Below are 20801 nucleotides of genomic sequence, written 5' to 3'. Positions count from 1 at the left end.
TTTCTTTTCTTTTCTTTTCTTTTCTTTTCTTTTCTTTTCTTTTCTTTTCTTTTCTTTGGTTTTTCAAGACAGGGAAAGTATTGCTCTTGGTGTGCTGGAACTCACTCTGTAGACCATGCTGGCCTCGATCTCAGAAATCCACCTGCCTCTGCCTCCCAAGTGCTGGGATTAAAGGCGTGCGCCACCACTCACTGTCCTCCTCCTCCTCCTCCTTTTTTTTAATATTTATTTTTATATGCATTGGTGGGTTGCTGCATGTATGTCTGTGTGAGGGTTGGAACTGGAGTTATGGACAGTTTTGCCATGTGGGTGCTGGGAATTGAATCTGGGTCTTCTGGAAAAGCAGCCAGTGCATTTAACCATTGAACCATCTCTCCAGCCCCTCAAAGGGTGTTTGGAACACCAGATGTAAGAACGAGAAGATAAAAGCATTAGTGTTGAGGGCTGGAGAGACGACTCAGCAGTTGAGATGAAATACCGCTGTTGGCAGAGAACCCTAGTTTGTATCCCACCACTCATGAGGCTGCTCACAACCACAAGCTTGTTTTGAGGCAGGGGTTCTCTGTGTAGTGGCTGTCCTGGAACTCACTTTGTAGTCCAGGCTGGTATTAACCTCAGACATCTGCATACCAGTGCCTCTGGAGTGCTGGGATTGAAAGGTGTGCGCTCCACAGCCCTTCTCACAACTTTTCACAATAGTAGTTCTAGGATACCTGATGTTCTTTTTCTGGCTTCTGCATGCACCTGTGCATGTCTGCCTTTTTATTTTTTTAAAGATTGATCATGGTGGCATGAGCATTCTAGCTCTAATGAGGCAGAGGCAGGCAGATCTCTGAGTTCCAGGCCAGCTCTAAGGCTGGCCAGTGAAGTGAGTCATTTTTTAGAGTATTCCTTGGGCTGCAATTGGTCTTGCATATAATGCGTGTGTGCTCACACTAAAGCACTTTCACAAACTATACTTCATATACCACATGAGACTTTTTTATAGCACCTTTCTTGCTCAAGGCAGGCAGGTCTCTGAGTTTGAGGCCACTCACAGAGTGAGTTCCAGAACAGCAAGGGCTACACAGAGAAACCCAGTCTCAGGGGGAAAAAAAAGGAATATATTGGTCACTGTTCTATTTTGAACTTTAAAAAGTGATACTTAAGACAAAACAAAAAGGTCCAGAAACTTAGCAAATGGACCCTTTTAATTGCTGCTCTGAGCAAGTTGCCATTTTTTTCTTTTTAGAGGTTTTCAGTCATAGCAGTAATGCTAGTTCTGTTTTGAGTGGCTGAACCTGTTGCTAGAGGAAAAAAGTATGGATATAAATATAAATCAATAAAATAATTGTCTTTAATTTCTTTTTAGGTCAACATCTAATTTGAAATATTAAAAGTGGATACAAAACTATTTCCGAAATGCAGACAATTAAGTGTGTTGTTGTTGGTGATGGTGCTGTTGGTAAAACATGTCTCCTGATATCCTACACAACAAACAAATTTCCATCGGAATATGTACCAACTGTAAGTATAAAGGCTTTTTGCTAGTAAAAGATTGTAATGTAGTGTCCATTGGAAAAAACTTGGCCTGCCTGCACTGTTTTTGACTGCCTTGCCCTTTTAAAAAAAATTAAATTTTATTACCTTTATTACTTTGCGGGGTGTGTGTTATATGTACACACGTGTACATTTGGTGTATGCGTGGAGGGCAGAGGACAACTTGAAGGGGTCTCTTTCCATTGTGTGGGCTCTTAAGTTGAGCTTAGGTTGTCATGTTTGACAGTAAATGCCTTCACCATCTCAGTCATCACACCAGCCCACTGTTTGATAGTTTTAAAGGTTTTTGACTTCTCATGCATAATTACCTGTACTTTAAAATAAACAGCTGGGGTTGGAGAGTGTTGGCTCCACAGTTGAAAGCACTGGCTGCTCTTCCAGAGGACTCAAGATTCAATTCCTAGCACCCACATGGTGGTTCATAGCTACCCATAACCCAGCGCCCTCTTCTGGTCTCTGATGGCACTGGGCGACCATGTGATGCACAGACATACATGCAGGCAAAACTCATATACATATAAAATAGGATAATAAGTAAGTAAAGTAAAAGATGAAAAATGAGTCTTAAGTTAGAAGGGGTGACACAGGGTCTGTAAGAAGTTCTGGAAGGTTATGAAGCATGTGCTGTCAGTTTGCAGAAGTGCACCCTACATTTGGGATGAGGTGACTTTTTTTGTCTGTGCCATTGATTGATAAAGCCTAGAGAGCTGATCTCCTGGGGCACGAATATAAGGATCTTATAATTTCAGAGAAAGTAGTAATGTCTCTGCTTACCTTACAGTTCTCTTGACAGTGTTGAGGTTTCATTTCACACTGAATTTTAGGGGTAGAGAGCAGACTTTTTTCTAAGAGCATTCAGATGTACCTGAAGTCTTGGGAGTCTCACTGTAATTGCTTTATTAACTCCTCCTTAGAAGGGAAGAGGAGAGATAGGAATAGTTCAATAACTAGGGGAGACATTTATGTGGAGTGATACTTGGGAGGAAAGCATGTTTGGGGCTACAATGTTTATTCCAAGTTGCTGAGAAGGGAGTAATTTTAGGAACTATAAGGGTCCAAAATATACTTAATATGGGGCTAGTATCTTTTGGAATTGACCAAAAAGAGTCTGGAATCTGAAGTTAATCTTCAGAGACATAGATAGAGCTATCAGGTTAACATAGTGTTTGCCTCTGTGATGGCACAGCTGGTGAAGTTAGGCTAAAAGAAGATGAAGTTTCTTTGAGGGGTGAGAACTTAAGGATGTAATTTGGTAATAAAACTACAGTTTTGAGTTGGCCCATTAATCAGAGATGTTTTGAAGTTACAAGGGGCTTTGTGAGACGTAATATGGATTATTTCTTAAGGTGAGATAGCTATTGGGAATTTTGTGTCTTGAGTTTTTACTTGCAAACATGATTTCCAAGTCTTTCATGACTTTATTTGATGTGATGAATTGAAAGTGGGCTTCTGGGTGTTTTATATGTCTGTGTATTGTTGGGGAAAGAATAGCAGTAGGGTAAATTTTTAAATGGGCCCCCTGAAGTAAACAGTCCATAGTAAGTTATTTATCTATGGTATCTCTGTTGACATGGAAATAGATTTGGTATTCAATGCATCTTTATGCCCATCTGTGGGCTGAGTTACCAGTTATGGAATAGAGCTGAAGAAAATTATGCACATCTTCAATGGGAGAGAAAATTTAGGTCAACTTGCAGATGAGACTTGGAAATCAAGGACTTATTTTATTTTATTTTGGTTTTTCGAGACAGGGTTTCTCTGTGTAGCCCTGGCTGTCCTGGAACTCACTCTGTAGACCAAGCTGGCCTCAAACTCAGAAATCCGCCTGCCTCTGCCTCCCAAGTGCTGGGATTAAAGGCATGCGCCACCACGCCTGGCCTATTTTTTATTTTTTTATTTTTTTTAAAATGCTTTTATTTTTTATTTTTTTGGTTTTGTTTTGGGAGACTGGGGCTCACTGTATAGCCCTGGCTGCCACTGACTCTGCCCAGTGCTTTCTGATTCTGATTTTGCTATCTTCCTTTTTTTTTTTTTTTAAAGATTTTTTTTTTAAGATGTATTTATTTTTATATAAAAGTACACTGTAGCTGTATTCAGATACACCAGAGAGGGCATCAGATCTCATTGCAGATGGTTGTAAGCCACCATGTGGTTGCTGGGATTTGAACTCAGAACCTCTGGGAGAGCAGTCAGTGCTCTTAACTGCTAAGCCTATCTCTCCAGCCCGTCTTCCTTTTTTCTGAGGCAAGGTTTTACTATGTTGTTCAAGTTGGTCTGGAATTCAAGTGATACTTATGCTTAACCTCCCCCAGTGGCTAAGATAGATGCTATCCAACATACCTGGCACATTCCTGTTGTTCTCTTTAATTAATTATTTTATTAATTTTTATTTGTGTGATGTGTCATGTTCACAGGAGTGCAAGTGCTTAGAGGCCAGAGCTCCCCTGTAGTTGAAGTTACAGGTGGTTGTGAGCCCCCTCACGTAGGTGCTAAGAACTGAACTTGAGTCCTCTGAAAGAACAGTCCAGAGTTCTTTAACTACTGTGCCATCTCTCCAGCTGAACTGTCTGTGAATAAGTAGTTTCTTAGAAACCATATTGGACTTTTTTTTTTTTTTTGGTTTTTCGAGACAGGGTTTCTCTGTATAGCCCTGGCTGTCCTGGAACTCAATTTGTAGACCAGGCTGGCCTTGAACTCAGAAATCTGCCTGCCTCTGCCTCCCAAATGCTGGGATTAAAGGTGTGCGCCACCACGCCCGCCTATATTGGACATTGTTATTATTATTATTTTTTGTGGTTTTTCGAGACAGGGTTTCTCTGTATAGCCCTGGCTGTCCTGGAACTCACTTTGTAGTCCAGGCTGGCCTTGAACTCAGAAATCCACCTGCCTCTGCCTCCCGAGTGCTGGGATTAAAGGCGTGCGCCACCACGCCCGGCTTGGACATTGTTAAAGTCTAGCGCTGTCTTAAATTTTTTAGACTTGAAGGTGTTTTTTTTTTTAAATATATTTATTTTTGAGATAGGCTTATATAGCCCAGAGTGGCCTCAAAGTCACTAAGTAGGTCAGAGTGACCTTGGTCTGTTTTTCTTCCTGCCTCTATCTCCTAAGTGATGGGATTATAAAGTATTTTACTGTACCTACTTTATTTTTTTCTTTTTCTTTTTTTTAAAAGCAGATTTATTTTCTTTAGCAAATGTTTTATTCAAAAGTGTCTCAATACCACTAGTTGTCAGAAAGAATGAATATCACTTTTTTCCTTTACTGCCCAACCCCACTGAAGAGGCCCGGAAGGGTCCTCTGTAGTCGAAGGCATGGTGTCTGTGATACACTTATGATTTTGTGTTTCCTTGTGTACTAGGCTGTGGTCAGACAGACATCCTAGGGCAGAGTCTTTCATTTTTTTTCCCCCCATGAACTGTTCAGCTCACACAAGATGGTTGTCAAGATTGGTTACAAAAAAATTAAATGGACTAAGGGAAAATGATTTTCCTTCTTGGGAAGGAGTTATGCTATCTCACCCACTAACAATATTGCATTTCTTTGTTTTGCTTTTAGGTTTTTGACAATTATGCAGTCACAGTTATGATTGGTGGAGAGCCATACACTCTTGGACTTTTTGATACTGCAGGTGAAAACTTATGTCTCATAATATTTTGATCTGTAACTATAACAGTTGCTGCTACTGAGTATCTTTTAGACACCATGAAATTAGTATATCAGTAAATCATTTATCTTTTGTTAATAGTTAAGCAGAGTTGAATATAATGATGGTTGTCAGAATGGTGGCACACACCTTTAATCCCAGCACCCAGGAGGCAAAGGCAATTGGACCTCTCTGAGTTTATGTGAGTTCCAGGCCAGTCAGGGCTGTAGCGAGACCCCGTCTGAAAAAAACCTGCCTGCCTACCTGCCTTATCTTCCTGCCTCTTCTTCCCTCTCTTCCCTCTGTTCAAGCCTCTCTTGACTTTGGATGGCTAATAGGAGTTTGGAGTATCCTGAGTGTATGAGAGAAGATACAATACAGTCAGAGAATCCTTAGGTAAACTCCAGTGGGTTTGGAGGCTGGAAAGAGACTAAGATGAGCTCAGGAAACATGTCTGCTGATCGTTTCCTTCACTTCCTTGTTCAGGCCTCGCAGTTGGGGACTAGGGATATAATTTAGTTTAACATACTCCCCTCGTATGCACGAGGCTCTGATTCACTCCCCAGCATTACTACTCAAATCTGTTTTGTCTGTAATCACAGCAGTCCTGGGCAGAAGCAGGAAGATCAGAAACTCAAGGTCTTAAAACAAATTTAAGACCAGGCAGGGCTACATAAGACCATGAATTGAAATAATCTTAGTTGTGTAAATATGACCAAGGCTGTAAACGGTATTTATTTATCAGGGTGGTCGTTTGGTTTTTTTTTTTGTTTTTTAGATTTATTTATTTATTATATGTAAGTACACTGTAGCTGTCTTCAGACACTCCAGAAGAGGTAGTCAGATCTTGTTACGGATGGTCGTGAGCCACCATGTAGTTGCTGGGATTTGAACTCTGGACCTTCGGAAGAGCAGTCGGGTGCTCTTACCCACTGAGCCATCTCACCAGCCCCAGGGTGGTCGTTTTATTAGGGCATTTTTGTAAGCTGGGCGTGGTGGCGCACACCTTTAATCCCAGCACTTGGGAGGCAGAGGCAGGCGGATTTCTGAGTTCGAGGCCAGCCTGGTCTACAAAGTCAGCCAGGGCTATACAGAGAAACCCTGTCTCGAAAGAAACCAAAAAAAAAAAAGAGTTCCAAGTAGCAAGGCCACAGTGAGACACTTTTTTTTTGTTTTGTTTTGTTTTGTTTTGTTATTTTGGTATTTTGGTTTTCTGAGCCCTGGCTGTCCTGGAACTCACTCTGTAGACCAGGCTGGCCTCGAACTCAGAAATCCGCCTGCCTCTGCCTCCCAAGTGCTGGGATTAAAGGTGTGCGCCACCACGCCCGGCTACTTGGAACTCTTTATGTGGATCTAGCTGGCCTTAAACTCACAGATCTACTTGCTTCTGTTTCCCAAGTACTGGCATTAAAGGCATGTGCCACCACACCTGGCCAGTTGTAAGCATTTAAAAAACATTCTTCAAAAGTTTGTCTGTTTTTGTTTTATGTTTTTGAGACAGTATCCTTATGTAGTCCAAGTTTTGAATATAAAATCTCTCTGCCTCAGTCTTCTGACTGCTGGGATTACAGGTGTGCCCAGCTAAAAAGTTACTGAGTATGACAATAAAATCAATTTTGGTGTTAAGTTTGATGAATTTTATTGACCTCCACCATAATCAATGGTTATCTCTTACCAATTTTATCTGTCTATCCATAGCTGTTTATACCTGTCCATTCATCTGATTTTTAATATCCTAAAATTCTGCTTGTGCTTTACAGAGTTTTTTGGCCTTGGCAACCATAGACGGACTACTAGGTTTCTGTTATTTTACTCTTCTGGGATTTCTTATGAGTCATTTATGTTTGACATGTGAGAGAGCCGTTCTTAGGCAGATGCCAGTGGTTCTTCTTGTTGCTGTGCTCTATCCTACTCTGACTGAATATAGCACGATTGTGTTTTCACATGTGAACTGATGTGTTTGGTTCCAATTTTAAACTATTACAAATATTGGTGCAATAAACTGCTTTTGTTTTATCTGTTGTTATAATGTTGCTATGAACATAGGTTAACGAATCCTTCTTGGAGACACTGCTTTCAGTTCTTTTAGCTCTGCAAAGATGTAAGTGGAGTTGCTGAACAGTTGAAAAATCTGTTTTTAGTTATTTAGTAATTTCTGTTTTTTAGTAGCTGTTTTATTTTCCTGTCAATAATGCATGAAGGTTATATTTCTTTGGAGAAATGTTAATAAGCCTTCTGCCCTTTTTTTTTTTGAATTGGATTAGTTTGTGATTTGGTTAACTCTTACCTTTCTACTTATTATTCTCTCATTCAGATCATGGTTCTTTTTTTCCCCTTCAAGACACCCTACCAAGATCGAGCAATTGATTGATCTATATATCTATTTGTATATTCATTCATTCATTCATTCATTCATTCATTCATTTTTGATATCTTAAGTCATCCTGTATATGAGCATAGGATGTCTTTCCATTTCTTAGGACCTCCCATGTTTAGTTTTTGCCATTTTTATTTTGTGACTCTTTCACTTTTGGCTAACTCCTAATTATTTTATTCTTTTTACATCTCCTTCATTCTTGCCAAGTTCCTTTTTTCCTTGCCCTCCCAGTTACAGGTATTGACTTTAATATGCACCTATGGACTGAGTATTGAACTTAGTTTGGTAGTTATTATGATGAGTAGATGTCTTCAGTAGAGTATTTTGTTAGGTGGTCTCACTGTGATCTTTAGTAGCTAGAAGTAAATATGGTTTTTTTTCTTAAGTTACACCTGTAGTAATGATTTATTGTTGTTACATTATTACTGAGTTATTAATAAAGAACTTTAAAAAATAAAAATAAAGTAGTATGCCAATTTCCTTGCTGTTTAATTTAGTGGCAGGCACATATAAATAGAACTAGCAGAGAGTATTGTCCAAACAGCATATTACTAAGCTATACCTTTGGTTAGGAAAATTGCTTTGTCACTAATGTCTGATATGCTAAGAGCTGAATACCTGAAGTATTACCAGAGCTGTAATTCCCCCACCCCCCACCCCCTCTCTTTTTTGAAACAAGACTTTTATTATGTAGTTTTGGCTGTCTTAGAGCTTGGTTTGTAGACTGACCCCAAACTTGTGATCTCCTGCCTCTGCTTCCTGAGTTCTAGGTTTATGGGCATGCACACCATCTCCATTTTTTTCCTTTTAAATTACATGTATGTATGTATGTATGTATGTATGTATGGCACATGCCATAGCATGTATATGTGGAGGTCAAGAAGCTAAACTTGGGGGAGTTGGTTTTCTCCTTTCACCATCTGTTTTCTGGGGACTGAACTCAGGTTGATAGGCATGGCAGCTGCCATCTTTACCACTGAGTGATCTTGCTAGCTCCGCCATGCCCATCTTTGACAATTTTTTTGATATATGATCTCATGGTCACACTTAACCTTTCTGCCTCTTTCTCACTCGTGCTGAGATTATAGGCTTGTGCCAACCATGCCTGGTTTTACTGTGGTATAGGGCTTAAATGCAAGGCTGTATGTATGCTAGGTTATCACTCTGTATACTAAATAGCTATAGCCTTAGCCCTTGACCTGTGATTTTAATGCCACAAGGATACCAAATCTCAGTTGCCAACCTCTTAACTTTTTCTTTAGGGCAAGAGGATTATGACAGACTACGACCTCTAAGTTATCCACAGACAGATGTTTTTCTAGTATGTTTCTCAGTGGTCTCTCCATCCTCATTTGAAAATGTGAAAGAAAAGGTAAGTCAGGTTTTGCCCCTTGGAAACCTGCACAGAATTTCTGTTGCTCTGTTACAGTTTCAGTGGCTTGTGGATTAACAAAACATTTTAAAACCTTGCTTTTAGTGGGTGCCTGAGATAACTCACCACTGTCCAAAGACTCCTTTCTTGCTTGTTGGGACCCAAATTGATCTCAGAGATGACCCCTCTACTATTGAGAAACTTGCCAAGAACAAACAGAAGCCTATCACTCCAGAGACTGCTGAAAAGCTGGCGCGGGATCTGAAGGCTGTCAAGTATGTGGAGTGCTCCGCTCTCACACAGGTAAGGAGGGCTCTGGAACCTATGTCTCTGTAGTCAATTGTTTTGAGCATTAGGAGACAGAGGCTCTTTCCTTTTATTCTTTCTTTTTTCCTTTAAAAATTTGTCTGTGAATGTATACTGTGTGAGTGTAGTTCTACAGAATATATAAATTGACATGACTATTCCAAGGTATAGTTGAGAGGAAGGTTTTTTATTGTAGATAAGAAGGAGAGACATCAGGAAGAATCCAGAGATGAGAGAGAAAATAGTAGACTGAACATGGCCAGCAAACTGGACTTGGCCATGGTGGTGGTAGGGTTTGAAGGAAGAAGAGAGAGGAGGACCAAGAGAGGGCTGAAATAGAAGGGAATGAGAAGGTGGAGGTGGAGTGGAGTGGGGTGTGATGGGATGGGGGCCCCTGAGCTGGAGAAGTTTAGGGTAAGGAGTGGGTGGAGGTCAGCATGCACTTGGTTATGCCAATAGGCACCCTAGGTAGCTATTTGTCCTTTCTGCCAGTGATAAGGAAATGACTTCCTCAGGAATGGGGGCTTTTGTCCAACTGTCAGAATTTGGCCCTGACATTCCAGCCTTTTGTTTATGAAAAGGGCAACATAATTTCTTCTGTAACTGCTTGTTAGCTGAAATTAAGACCTTGTCATCAGGGCTCTGGAAGACTGGGATGCCTGTTTAAGGTTGGGAGGTCAGGGAAGTCCCGGTGATTTGAGCAGTCTGGAATGCTGGGTCAAAAAATGTCAGGGACTAGTCCATAGTCCACTATCTAGACAGTTGTGCCAGATTCCTATGGTCACTATTGCACTGTGGTTAGAGGCGGTCTTTGGTCGTAAGGCCAGAAGAGGGAGGCCTTTAGAGACTGACCTCATCTTGTCTTCAGCAACACATAGCAATAAACTTTTCAGTGTCCTGTTTGTCCACAGTTCAGGCCCCGCCCTAGTGGGCAAGGCAGTGGGGCAGTTTGTACACTGGCTAATGTACTACAATCCAGGTTTAGTCCTTTGTCATTGTGCTTATATCTTCTTGAAGAACTTGCAGAGGTGGGTTGTGTGTAACTGTTAGGATTTGGGAGTCATTGTCATATAATAAGTTTAAGCATATTAAATGCCATATTCAACAGGTCTCTGACAGGCTTGAGGGCTAGTACCCACCGAGCATATCTGAGTTAAACAATCTTTGTCTGTTTTCAGTTATTTGCTCTAAACTGTACCTTGCAAACATAAGACAAGGGGCTAAGTAAAATTTAATCTTGTAATTACATGAATTCATAGCAAAACCTCAAATATATTTTTGAACACATTAAAAGATTTGATTATTTATTTATTTATTTATTTATTTATTTATTTATTTTGGTTTTTCGAGACAGAGTTTCTCTGTATAGCCCCGGCTGTCCTGGAACTCACTTTGTAGACCAGGCTGGCCTCGAACTCAGAAATCCGCCTGCCTCTGCCTCCCGAGTGCTGGGATTACAGGCGTGTGCCACCACGCCCGGCCTTGATCATTTATTTATAAGGTTACTATCAACTTGCATTTCTTTTTTTTTTTAAGATTTAATTTATTTATTATATGTGAGTACACTGTAGCTATCTTCAGACACTCCAGAAGAGGGTGTCAGATCTCGTTAAGGATGGTTGTGAACCACCTTGTGGTTGTGGAATTTGAACTCAGGACCTTCAGAAGAGCAGTCAGTGATCTTAACCGCTGAGCCTTCTCTCCAGCCCCTCAACTTGCATTTCTTAATTATCCTTAACAGTTTACAACAATTTAGTAGCTTCCTAAGACTAGGACTTTGTGTTTTATCCCTGTTAGGTTTAGATTTAAAAATGACGATTTTGATTTTGCTCTTCTAGTATCAAAATAAAATTTGTAAATCTATAAATATAGTTTATAAATAGAGACTGGACACTTTTCTGACCTTTATAGAACGTAAAAGCATCCTTGGTAACCTGTTTTCTTGGTCAACTCATGTCCTACATGGCTTGCAGCTTAGTTAAGAAGGGGGAAGCCATGACTTGCAGCTTCTTTATCCCATAGCACAGATGGCAAGCAGCCATGTGTTGTTTATATCCCAGAATGGAATTGTGTCACATGGTTTAAGATTATCTAAGTACAAACTTTCAATTACTCACCCTGGTCATGAATTTTACCCATATCCGATAATTTATAAGTCAGTGATCTTGTTTTTGACCCTAGGCCTTAAAAACATGCCTGGGTCTCAAAAAGAGTGAGTGGTAACCCATTTTTAGAGCCAACAACGAAGTAGAACAGTATAAACCAGCAAGAGAACAGTATAAAACAATTTTAATATTATCCATATTTAAATAACATCTGAATCCTTGTTATATTAGATCCAGTGGCCAGAAACCAAGACATGTATTGAGTGAGCCTAGGAGGCTGGCAGCAGGAGAAAGCTGCATTTATTCATGCCCACAGACCAGTCAGAGACACACACACAGTGGCTATGAACATCTTAAGTTAACTTTTGTTAATCTGAATAGACCTTTATAACCTTGAATTTTCATCATCATCTAAAGAATATTTTAAACCAGGGTTGAATCACATATATAGCATGTTAATATTTTTAAAGTATTTGAGACTTGTTACTCTTAGTCTAAAAGGAGATACAGTAATAAACAGAATTCATTAGGACTAAGAGGTTTTATAATTGTTGCTTTATACCATATGGTCATCTGAAGATGATGAAATCACATGGCCAGTTGAAAGCCTTTTATATACAGCCCATACCTGGTGCTAATGCTAGGTCCCTGGAGGAGCCCAGTGGAAGTGTCTGTAAGCTAACAGTCTAGATGGAGTTAGCAAACTGTCAGGTGAGGTTCAGATAAGTGCGGACTTAAAAGTGGGTGTGTGGGCTCCCCCTCCTCCATTTTAAATACTTAAATTTTTCTTCCTTACTAGTTTTGATAAATGATACCACACAACTTCTAGGATAATTCAACTGGGACAGAATTAAGTGCAGTATTTGACGCTTTCGAGTCAGAGGATGCTACTCTGGGCTACTTTTGGCATAGTCTGCAAAGTGTCTTATATGTTACCTCCAGTCTCCTGTGTTTTTAAGGGTATTATTTCCCTTACAGAGTTTTCCTCTGGCCATCTTTGAGTAGTGTGTCTAGAAGTCCTCTTAGAGCTGAATTCAGGGAGCAGTGAGTGAGAGCGAACAAGTGTGCAGTTCAATCTCCGTAACTTTATAGCACTGTGTCTTAGTTCCTTTTCTCTTGTTCTAGCAAAATACCCTGACAGAAGCAACTTAAAAGAGAAAGGTTTATTTAGGCTCACAGTTAAAGTGCAGTCCATCATGTGCAGAATGTCAATGTTGGGTTCTTGATCTAATATATGTCAGTAATATATGTACAGTTAACCATAGTTAAATTTTTTATGAGAGATTTAGTGTGTGAAGGACTGGATGCATAATTTAAGCTCTTGGCATTTTGCTTGGTTGTATTTTTAAACATAAAGCCTTTGTACTTAACCAGATTCTGCAGAATAATTTTAAGGACCTATGTCTTAGTTCCATATCCCCCTAGCCCAGTTTAGCAGTTGATCTCATTGTAGAAGCAAACATTTAAAACTTCACAAGAACGTAACCCTTTATAGCACAGCCTGAGACAAGCAAATAATGTTCTAGTATTATATCCCTGCTTGCGAGGTGAAGGCAGGCTCATGTGTGTGCATATGTGTGGGGAGTCAGGAGAAAGTATGTGGAGCCCAACAGCATGTATCTGAGGCATCCTGTCTGTTCTTTAGATATGGGATGCTTTGGAGAAAGTTAAATAGATCATATGGACTCCGTTTCAGGTTGCTGGCGAAGCTTGTTCTAGACAATTGGACACTTTCTGTAAGATTTCCATTGTATTATTGAATCATTTAGAACTGGACGTGTGGGGAGTTATATAGGAGGAGCATTTTTCTTTCCAGATTTTGAAGTTTGGAGAAGTCAAAGAAGGAAAAGATCAAAAATGGGGTTTGTGGTTGTATGTAGAAGTTCAAACTTCAGGTTCAGTTTGTGGACTCCTCTTTAGCTAAAATCTTTTGTGACAAGATATGTAATGAAGCTAAGACTAGCTTTGTTTCATAAGATACTTGCTGATCTTTTCCTGGAGTATAAATAAATAAGAAAAGATTCTTTTTTTTTAATTATTAAAAAAAGTTTGTTTTTCTTTTTCCTCTCCTTTTTCTTTTCCTTTCCCTTTCCTTTTTCTTTCCTTTTCCTTTCCTTTTTCTTTCCTTTTCCTTTCCTTTTTTTGAGACAGGTTTCCCTCTGTAGCTCAGGTTGGCTTCAAGCTCAGGATTCTCCTGTCTGCTTTCTGAGTGCTGGTGTCTCACCTGGCTAGGAATTCCTTTTTCAATCTAATATACCCTACTTTCTCACAGTCCTTTTCCCTATTATAGTTATTACAAAGAATTTCCCTCCCACCCTCTGGTTTCTTCTTGTAATTGCTTGTGAGTATTCATACAGATGCATGGATAGACTTCAGAAGTACTTTAACATTAGTTAGTATTTCTACTGGGAAAAGGATGTAAAAGAAGAAAATGTATAAACCTTATTTTTTGGTTGCTATCTCATTTATTTTGTATCAAATGGATTGTGTGGCTATGGTTCCTCTGGGTGTGTAGGGTATAAGGAGGACAATGATTGGGGTAGTGGGTAGTCCAGTGGCTGACAACACTGTGATGTTCTGGGATTTGGGAGACATTTCTACTTAAGATCAAACTGACCTAAAGAACATGTGAAACTGCTCTGAGTGGTAAACCTGTGAGCTGGGTAAGCCATCTGTCTGGGCTCAGAGTTCCACTGCTGTGAATTGCAGTATCCATGGAGTTTCTGGCAGAGCTGTAAGTGTATTTCAAGTCTAGTCTCTAGATGTGAGGATGTTCTGTTTTCATTCCATGCTACATGTGCTGGATCCATGCAGACATCTGAAAGTATTGGACTGCTTGCTGACTCCCATTCTGAGACCCCATTCTTTGTTTCCTTATGACGTGGGAGGTGGTTCCTTGCTCTAGTAACATTGCTCAGTACCTGAAGTGCATGCTGTTTCTGGGGTCTATTCCTTATGGTTACTGCTACTGTTGCATAGGTAATACTCCTGAGTGTCTGGGAAACTGACTTTTAAGTCCTGATTAATCCCATCCAGATAGGTCACTGAACATGTAGCATGCCTGTTAGTTGCTGTTTGTGCCCTTTAGTTATTCAGGGGCTGAATTCACAAAAGCCTGGAATTCTATCTAATAGATTTATTTTCAAAAAAGGGATGTCATCATCATCAATAGTAATGTTGGGGGAATCTCACTTTTCTAAAATATCTATCTTGTGTTTATATAGTTATTTTTTTCCCCTTGAGATTTTAAACCAAAGTGTAATATTAGATTTCAGTATGTGATTCTTTTAGAAATTAACAAACTGCATTTTTCCATTATTTTTCTTGTTTAACTTTTTTAAGTGGAAATTTCTATCCAGTTACCTATCCTCTCAATACTCATTTAAGAATGAACATTCTGGTTTCTACTTTCCTTAACACATTGCTTCTGTGAATTCAGCTCTTTTAATCCAGACTGCTGTTTTATCTGCTAGTCTCTCTAACCCTCTAACCTGGCTGCTGTTCTCTCTCCTCCCTCTGTCTTGTAGAGAGGTCTGAAGAATGTGTTTGATGAGGCTATCCTAGCTGCCCTCGAGCCTCCGGAAACTCAACCCAAAAGGAAGTGCTGTATATTCTAAACCGTTTTCTCCTTCCCCTCTTTGCTGCTGCTTCCTGTCCCACTACTGTAGAAAGATCATTTAAAACAAAGGAATAAAACCGTCCTGTTTGAAAGCCTCTGCGTCTTCTTACTCAACACTTTAGAGCAAACTCTGTATTCATTTTTGATCATGAATGCAATTAGAATATTTTTTGTGATCAGTAGTCACGTTAGACTTGTTTAACTTTCTGCTGCTTGAGTTGCCTGATGCTCAGAGCTTTTGGTTTGAATTATTGCAAAAGGGAATGTGGTCTGGCATTAAGAATGATGTCTTCTTGGAGAAAATAAGAGTTTTAACGCTTCTAGATGTTAGTTCTAGATGGAGAAAGTATCGCTAAACATCATTTTACTCTTACTGATTGTTAATTGTAATTGCATGACAAACTATGAAAAGGGTTGACTTGCTAGTAGAGTGTAATGGGGAAGGGAGGATTCTCATGGTTTTCCTGTGTGCAGTGAAACTTTTGTGTTGCTCTTGCTTTGGCTGTTTGTGCTGTAGGTGGAGTGTTTGTCATTCTGGGATGGGGAAGGTATCCATGTATCTGCTTACTGCTTTATGAGTTCATTGTTACACATTATCTCCTAATCCTAGCATTCATTTAACTTAAGGTTTGCTGATATTGAAATGTAAAGCTACTGCCTTTATATTTTCCTGCTTTTGATTCTATTGTTGTGAGGGAAACATACAGTTGTGGTTATCTTTACATTTTGAAATTAAAAATATACAATTGTTTGTATAAATGCCTGGTGAAGCTTTATTCCTATTGTAAGAACTGGCTTTAACCTCACTCTTGTATCAGGTACCCACCTCTGCTTCTTTGAATCCCCTTGGCTTTGTCTAATTAGTGGGATAAAGGGAGTTCAAGGTGATTATATTTACAACTGCCATACCCTCGCTGTCCACTCCCTGCCTTCCATACAACATGGATGCCGCCCTGGTGTATTATCTATTTCACATGCTGCTGCTCCATTTGAATGCAGAACTGCTTCCCATGTCCCCTATGGAAAATGTTTTAGCTACACATTACACAACTCATCGAATGAGCAAATGACATGTGCTTGTTTGCTTCTTGTGACATATATTGGTTTGCAAAAAGTATCTCAGAGGACCACTTACGAATCTGCTCATCTGTGCCAGCATTGCTGACTCTCTCCTGTGCCCTGACAAGACAACTGAGTGAAGCACAATTATTAGGTTGGGTTTCAGGGTTATTAATGTCTTTGGGGTTTGACTGTTTTAAACATGAACTCCAGTACTGTTGTGATACTGAAAATCAGATTGCCCATTTCTTCTTTCTACCCCTTTTCAGAAAGGCCTAAAGAATGTGTTTGATGAAGCAATATTGGCTGCCCTGGAGCCTCCAGAACCGAAGAAGAGCCGCAGGTGTGTGCTGCTATGAACGCATCTCCAGAGCCCATTCTGCACAGCTGGTGTTGTCGTCATACTAAAAGCAATGTTTAAATCAAACTAAAGATTAAAAATTAAAATTCGTTTCTGCAATAATGACAAACGCCCTGCACCTACCCACATGCACTCATGTGAGACAAGGCCCATTAGTATGGCCCCTCCTTGCCCTTCCAGTAATAGTTAATTTTGAATAATTATGTATTGTCTGAAAAGCGATGAGTGCTAGTTTTTGTTTCCCTTGTTTTAAAAAAACAAAAAAACAACAAAAATCCCCACAAATGTTTTGTTTTGTTTAAAAGCAAGCATGCTTGTATTGACTGTAACAGACTAATTCAAATTGTCAAGGCTGCTCCCTGGCTCCACTTTGGAGAGTACTCTGGGGCATCTTAGTGTCTTCTGTTTTTGTTTTGTTTTGTTTTGTTTTTCCTCAACCCTTCTCTCCTCTTGGGGTGTGTATGGGGTTGTTTCTTAGACTTGTATTTTAAAATTTGTTAACCATAGGACAGCCTGTGGGGAGGAGGACAGATGATTTCCACATTCCACTCCCTAGGTCTAGTTTAGCAAACATGTCCCCACCTGGTGCTCTTAGGAAGGAGTGTGGAAACGCCTCGATTAACAACGAACTCCTTCTTGAAAGTTGCCTTTTCTCTCCACCTCTGAGTGGGTCCNGTCTGTGATGGAACTCATGAAGGTGGGTGGACGCTGTCTCGCCCCTCTTTCTAGGATGCACTCTATATGTGACTGTGACTTTCAAGGGTATTTGTTTGCCATTTGCTGATTTGGGGAGGGGAATAATTTCTAACTTCTTTCATTGATAAATGAAAAGTATTGCACCTTTGAAATACACCAAATGGATTGAGTNCCTAATTNNAAAAAGTTCTTTTGCCCCTGTCAGTCATTTTCTTACATGCTTAGCATAGATTCACAATTCACTGTGTAGTGTTCCTAGATTCAGCTGAAGACCTGGTACATAGGGTTTCTTACAGGATGNGATTGCCATCTCCTTTCAGGTGATGAGGTTACAGGCCTGCTTCATTAAGAAGCTATGAGCGTGGGGTGGGGAGCACACTTTTAACCAACATGGGGACCAGTCAGGGCTATCCCCTTTTTTCTTCCATGCCTATGAGGAACCTTTGAACAACTGGCTGAAGCTCTCGCAAGAAAAATGGCGAGATCCTCATGATTCTTTATAAGTGTTAATAGAGATTTTATCAGATTATTTTGTTTGCAGGTTCCAGTTTTTAAAAAATGTTTAGNTAGTCTCCTTCCCCAGTNGTGATCTTGTGGATTCGTTAGTGCCGAACCGATGCTTTCTTGTGTCTCAACTCTTTGTATATGAATTCTTTTCAGATGTATTAAACAAACAAAACCCTTCACAAGTGAGCCTGAAGGTTATTTTCCTCCGTCTCTCACTTTTCAGGTATTTAGAAATTGGAATGTAACTCTTACATGACATCAACATCTAACACATTTTGGTATACAATTTTAAAGCTTTATTTTTGTTTTCTGACAGTAAGCTTGGACTGTTTACCTCCATACGTTTAGGTTTATGCCTTCTCTCCTAAAATTGACAGCTGGCTCTGAAACTCACCTTGTATGCTGAGCAGGTCAGAGAAGTGCAGAAATGTTTGTGAAGCGCTCACTTCATTGAAGGCCGCATTAGCATGCTCCTGTAGTGCAGTGGGACGTAGACTGATTGCCCCAGCCTGCCTGCATTAACGTATAGCTTGTATAATAAAATCTTAAAAATAGTAGTTTTGGGGCATCTAAAATGCAGGCGAGTTTGAGAACCACTGCTCCTAGGTGGTTCTTCCTCTCATACTACAAAATTTGTTTTGTTAGTATGTTTCATTTTCTTTGTTGGCAAGAATGATGTATTTACCTCAGTTGCATTATACTGATGGTATGAGAAGCTTAGAACATCAATCCAGTTCTGCGTTGTCTCAGTTCCCTATGGGGATTCAAGTTTTGCATATTATGTTAGAACTAAGCAGGCCTGGGTGCATAGGGGCTCAGAAAAGGCACATTGAAGCTTTACTAGGTTTTGTTACAGTCTTTTCTATTTTGTGAGTGTATATATGGGCATGCCATGGCGTATGAATACAGGAGAGAACAACCACTCGTCTTCACCAGGTAGGTCGCCATGATTGGACTTAGGTCTTCAAGCTTGGTAGCAAGTGTCTTAACCAGTTGAGCTGACGAGCCGGCACCTTTGCATGTCTTACCAGCGCATCACGCTACTTTCTGACCATCTAGGGAGAGGTAACTGGATCTTGCCATGATATTTGGGAGTAAAGAGATTTATGTTCCAGCATCTTAGTATAGTAGCTATGAGTCCTTCATTATTGCTCTATGCCTGCCTTAGAATGGCGCTTAGTCAAAGATTTGACTCTGAAAGTAGTCATTGGATAAGCATATGGTTTTAAGAGTGAATATAGAAAAACATGTCATGTGATTGTCTCAGCAAGTTTTTGAGACAGGGTTTTGCTGCGTAGTCCCAGCTGGCTTGGAACTTGCTATATATATAGACTGGGCTATCCTTCAGCTTACAGAGATCCATCTGCCTCTTCTCCTGGGTGCTAAGATTAAAGGCGTGTACCACCACTCCCGGCTTGCTGGCAGATTTATGCACATTAGAAGAACAAGGGTGTCAGGTAATTGAAGTTAAATTAAAATACTTTTCATTTTGGCTTTTTCTTATTAGAACACACAGGTAACAAATAGATGGAGCTAATGTGGTTTTCTATTTAAGTACTGTTTTCTTTGACTCAGTATATGCCTTTATGGTCTTGGCTTGGTAAGTGCGTGCTACTGTTCTGTGTGGGCAGGTTAAAGTCATGGCATGTTCAAACTTAAAGACAATTTAAATTGTGTGATTTTTGTGGCATGTGTGTGTTTGTGTGTGTGTTAAGGGAGTTAAACACACAGGAGTGCAAGATGAGTTGGTAGAATGCTTGCTCAGTATGCTTGAAGCCCCATTTTCCATCTAACATAGGGGATAGAAGTGGGAAGACTTCAAGGTCATCTTCATCTGCCTGGGTTACACAAAATGGTCTCTAAAACAAACTGCACAGTGGTCCTGCTTAGGATTGAAAGTGAACAACAGTGCCACATGCCCATAATCTAAGTGTCCGGGAGTTGGAGGCAGGAGCATCAGAAGTTCACCGTCATCCTTGGCTATATATGAAGTTTGGGGCAAGTCTCTCACTCATGCTCCAGCACATTGTGAGCCCAAACAAGCAGGTAAAAACCAAGATTGAAATTTGATCCTTGCTGTTCCTTACTTCCTCCTTAGATGGAAGTCTGCTGGGAAAGGTACCATCTTTGCTCTGTGACCTGTCAGGAATGACAATTCATCAGACTATGATATGAGGAAAGGGGCTTCCAGTCCCACTCCTGGTTTAGGTTTCCTTGTTCTCTGTCAACCATTCCTGGTGCCCACCCAGCTTCAGAGCATAGGACATAATTCCACAGAAAAACTGGATACCTCCACAAGTTGTGTGTGTGTGTTTCCACTGCTGCTTAAGGCATTGCTGTGAGTCTTTGCAAAGTGCCCCCACCTCTTCAAAGCCTCGTTTCATGTGTGAACGGCCAGGCCAGTCATTTACTACAGCGTTCATCCTCTTGCTGTTGGGTGAACACTTACAGCTTCAGGCTGGGCTTTGTATTTATTCCAGACCTAGTTCTAGAGAGCAGTGACTGCAGCGTGTTGTGGGTGGGAGGGGGCCACATTCAGAGATACATTTAAAATTTTTCATTCTGTTGCTTAGAGGATGCAAAAAATGCTAATAAGCTAGCTCAAAATCTCTTCATTATTTCTCAGTTATTTGGTAAATTTAATAGTGTATTCAAAAGTACTTGATGCAAGGTGTGTATAGTTAGTGTACACTTTTAATCTCAGTCCCCAGGAAGCAGATCTCTGTCTGAGGCCAGCCCGGTCTATGCGGTATCAGCACAGCCAGGGCTACATAGATTCTCCCTATTAAAAAACAAACAATAAAATGCTCAACTCTCTGTAGAATATAGCAGAGAATCGAGCCACTAATGCCTGCTAGTTGGAAGTTTCTTTCCTTTACAGTTTTGACAGCTGCCTCTTCTTGAATAACCATGTGGTCTCATCCTACTTGGAAGTGCTCTCAGTCCAGCCAAAGGCTTGCCTGTGTACATACCATGACAGGTTCCCCAGTGTTTAGTGAGGCTAGGTCTCACATTGGAGAACCTGGGGAATGAGTGCCAAGCAGTGTCTCTAAGCAGTGTCTGTGTGAGCGGGCAGGGCAAAAGGGTTCCCTCCGGATACTGCATAAGTCACTTTGTTCACTGCAGTACCCGTAGTCATCTGGAAGGCGTGATTGGTATGTAGGCCATTATCAACCCCATAGGACTTTGAAGGACAGTGTAACTGCACTCTAATCTT

The 20801-nt window shown here is 40.3% G+C and overlaps 1 protein-coding gene across 2 annotated transcripts in view; it reads left to right on the top strand.

Annotated features, from left to right (window-relative positions):
- Window positions 1-16631, top strand: part of Cdc42 (cell division cycle 42) — a 33161-nt gene extending 16530 nt beyond the window's left edge. The window contains exons 2-6 of one of the 2 annotated variants that reach the window (XM_021199698.2): window positions 1352-1506; window positions 5095-5167; window positions 8822-8931; window positions 9037-9234; window positions 16290-16631. In XM_021199698.2, the coding sequence (XP_021055357.1) occupies window positions 1402-1506; window positions 5095-5167; window positions 8822-8931; window positions 9037-9234; window positions 16290-16379 (576 nt within the window). In that variant the 5' untranslated portion in view covers window positions 1352-1401 and the 3' untranslated portion in view covers window positions 16380-16631. Of the gene's footprint in view, window positions 1-1351; window positions 1507-5094; window positions 5168-8821; window positions 8932-9036; window positions 9235-14869; window positions 15721-16289 lie in introns of those variants that run through there. The other variant, XM_021199699.1, reaches the window with a different exon arrangement.
- The last annotated feature ends 4170 nt before the right edge of the window (window positions 16632-20801 follow it).

The sequence above is a fragment of the Mus pahari genome, chromosome 6 (genome assembly GCF_900095145.1).
Source record: "Mus pahari chromosome 6, PAHARI_EIJ_v1.1, whole genome shotgun sequence".
Taxonomy (NCBI): Eukaryota; Metazoa; Chordata; class Mammalia; order Rodentia; family Muridae; genus Mus; species Mus pahari.
This window is presented reverse-complemented; position numbering and strand designations above follow the sequence as displayed.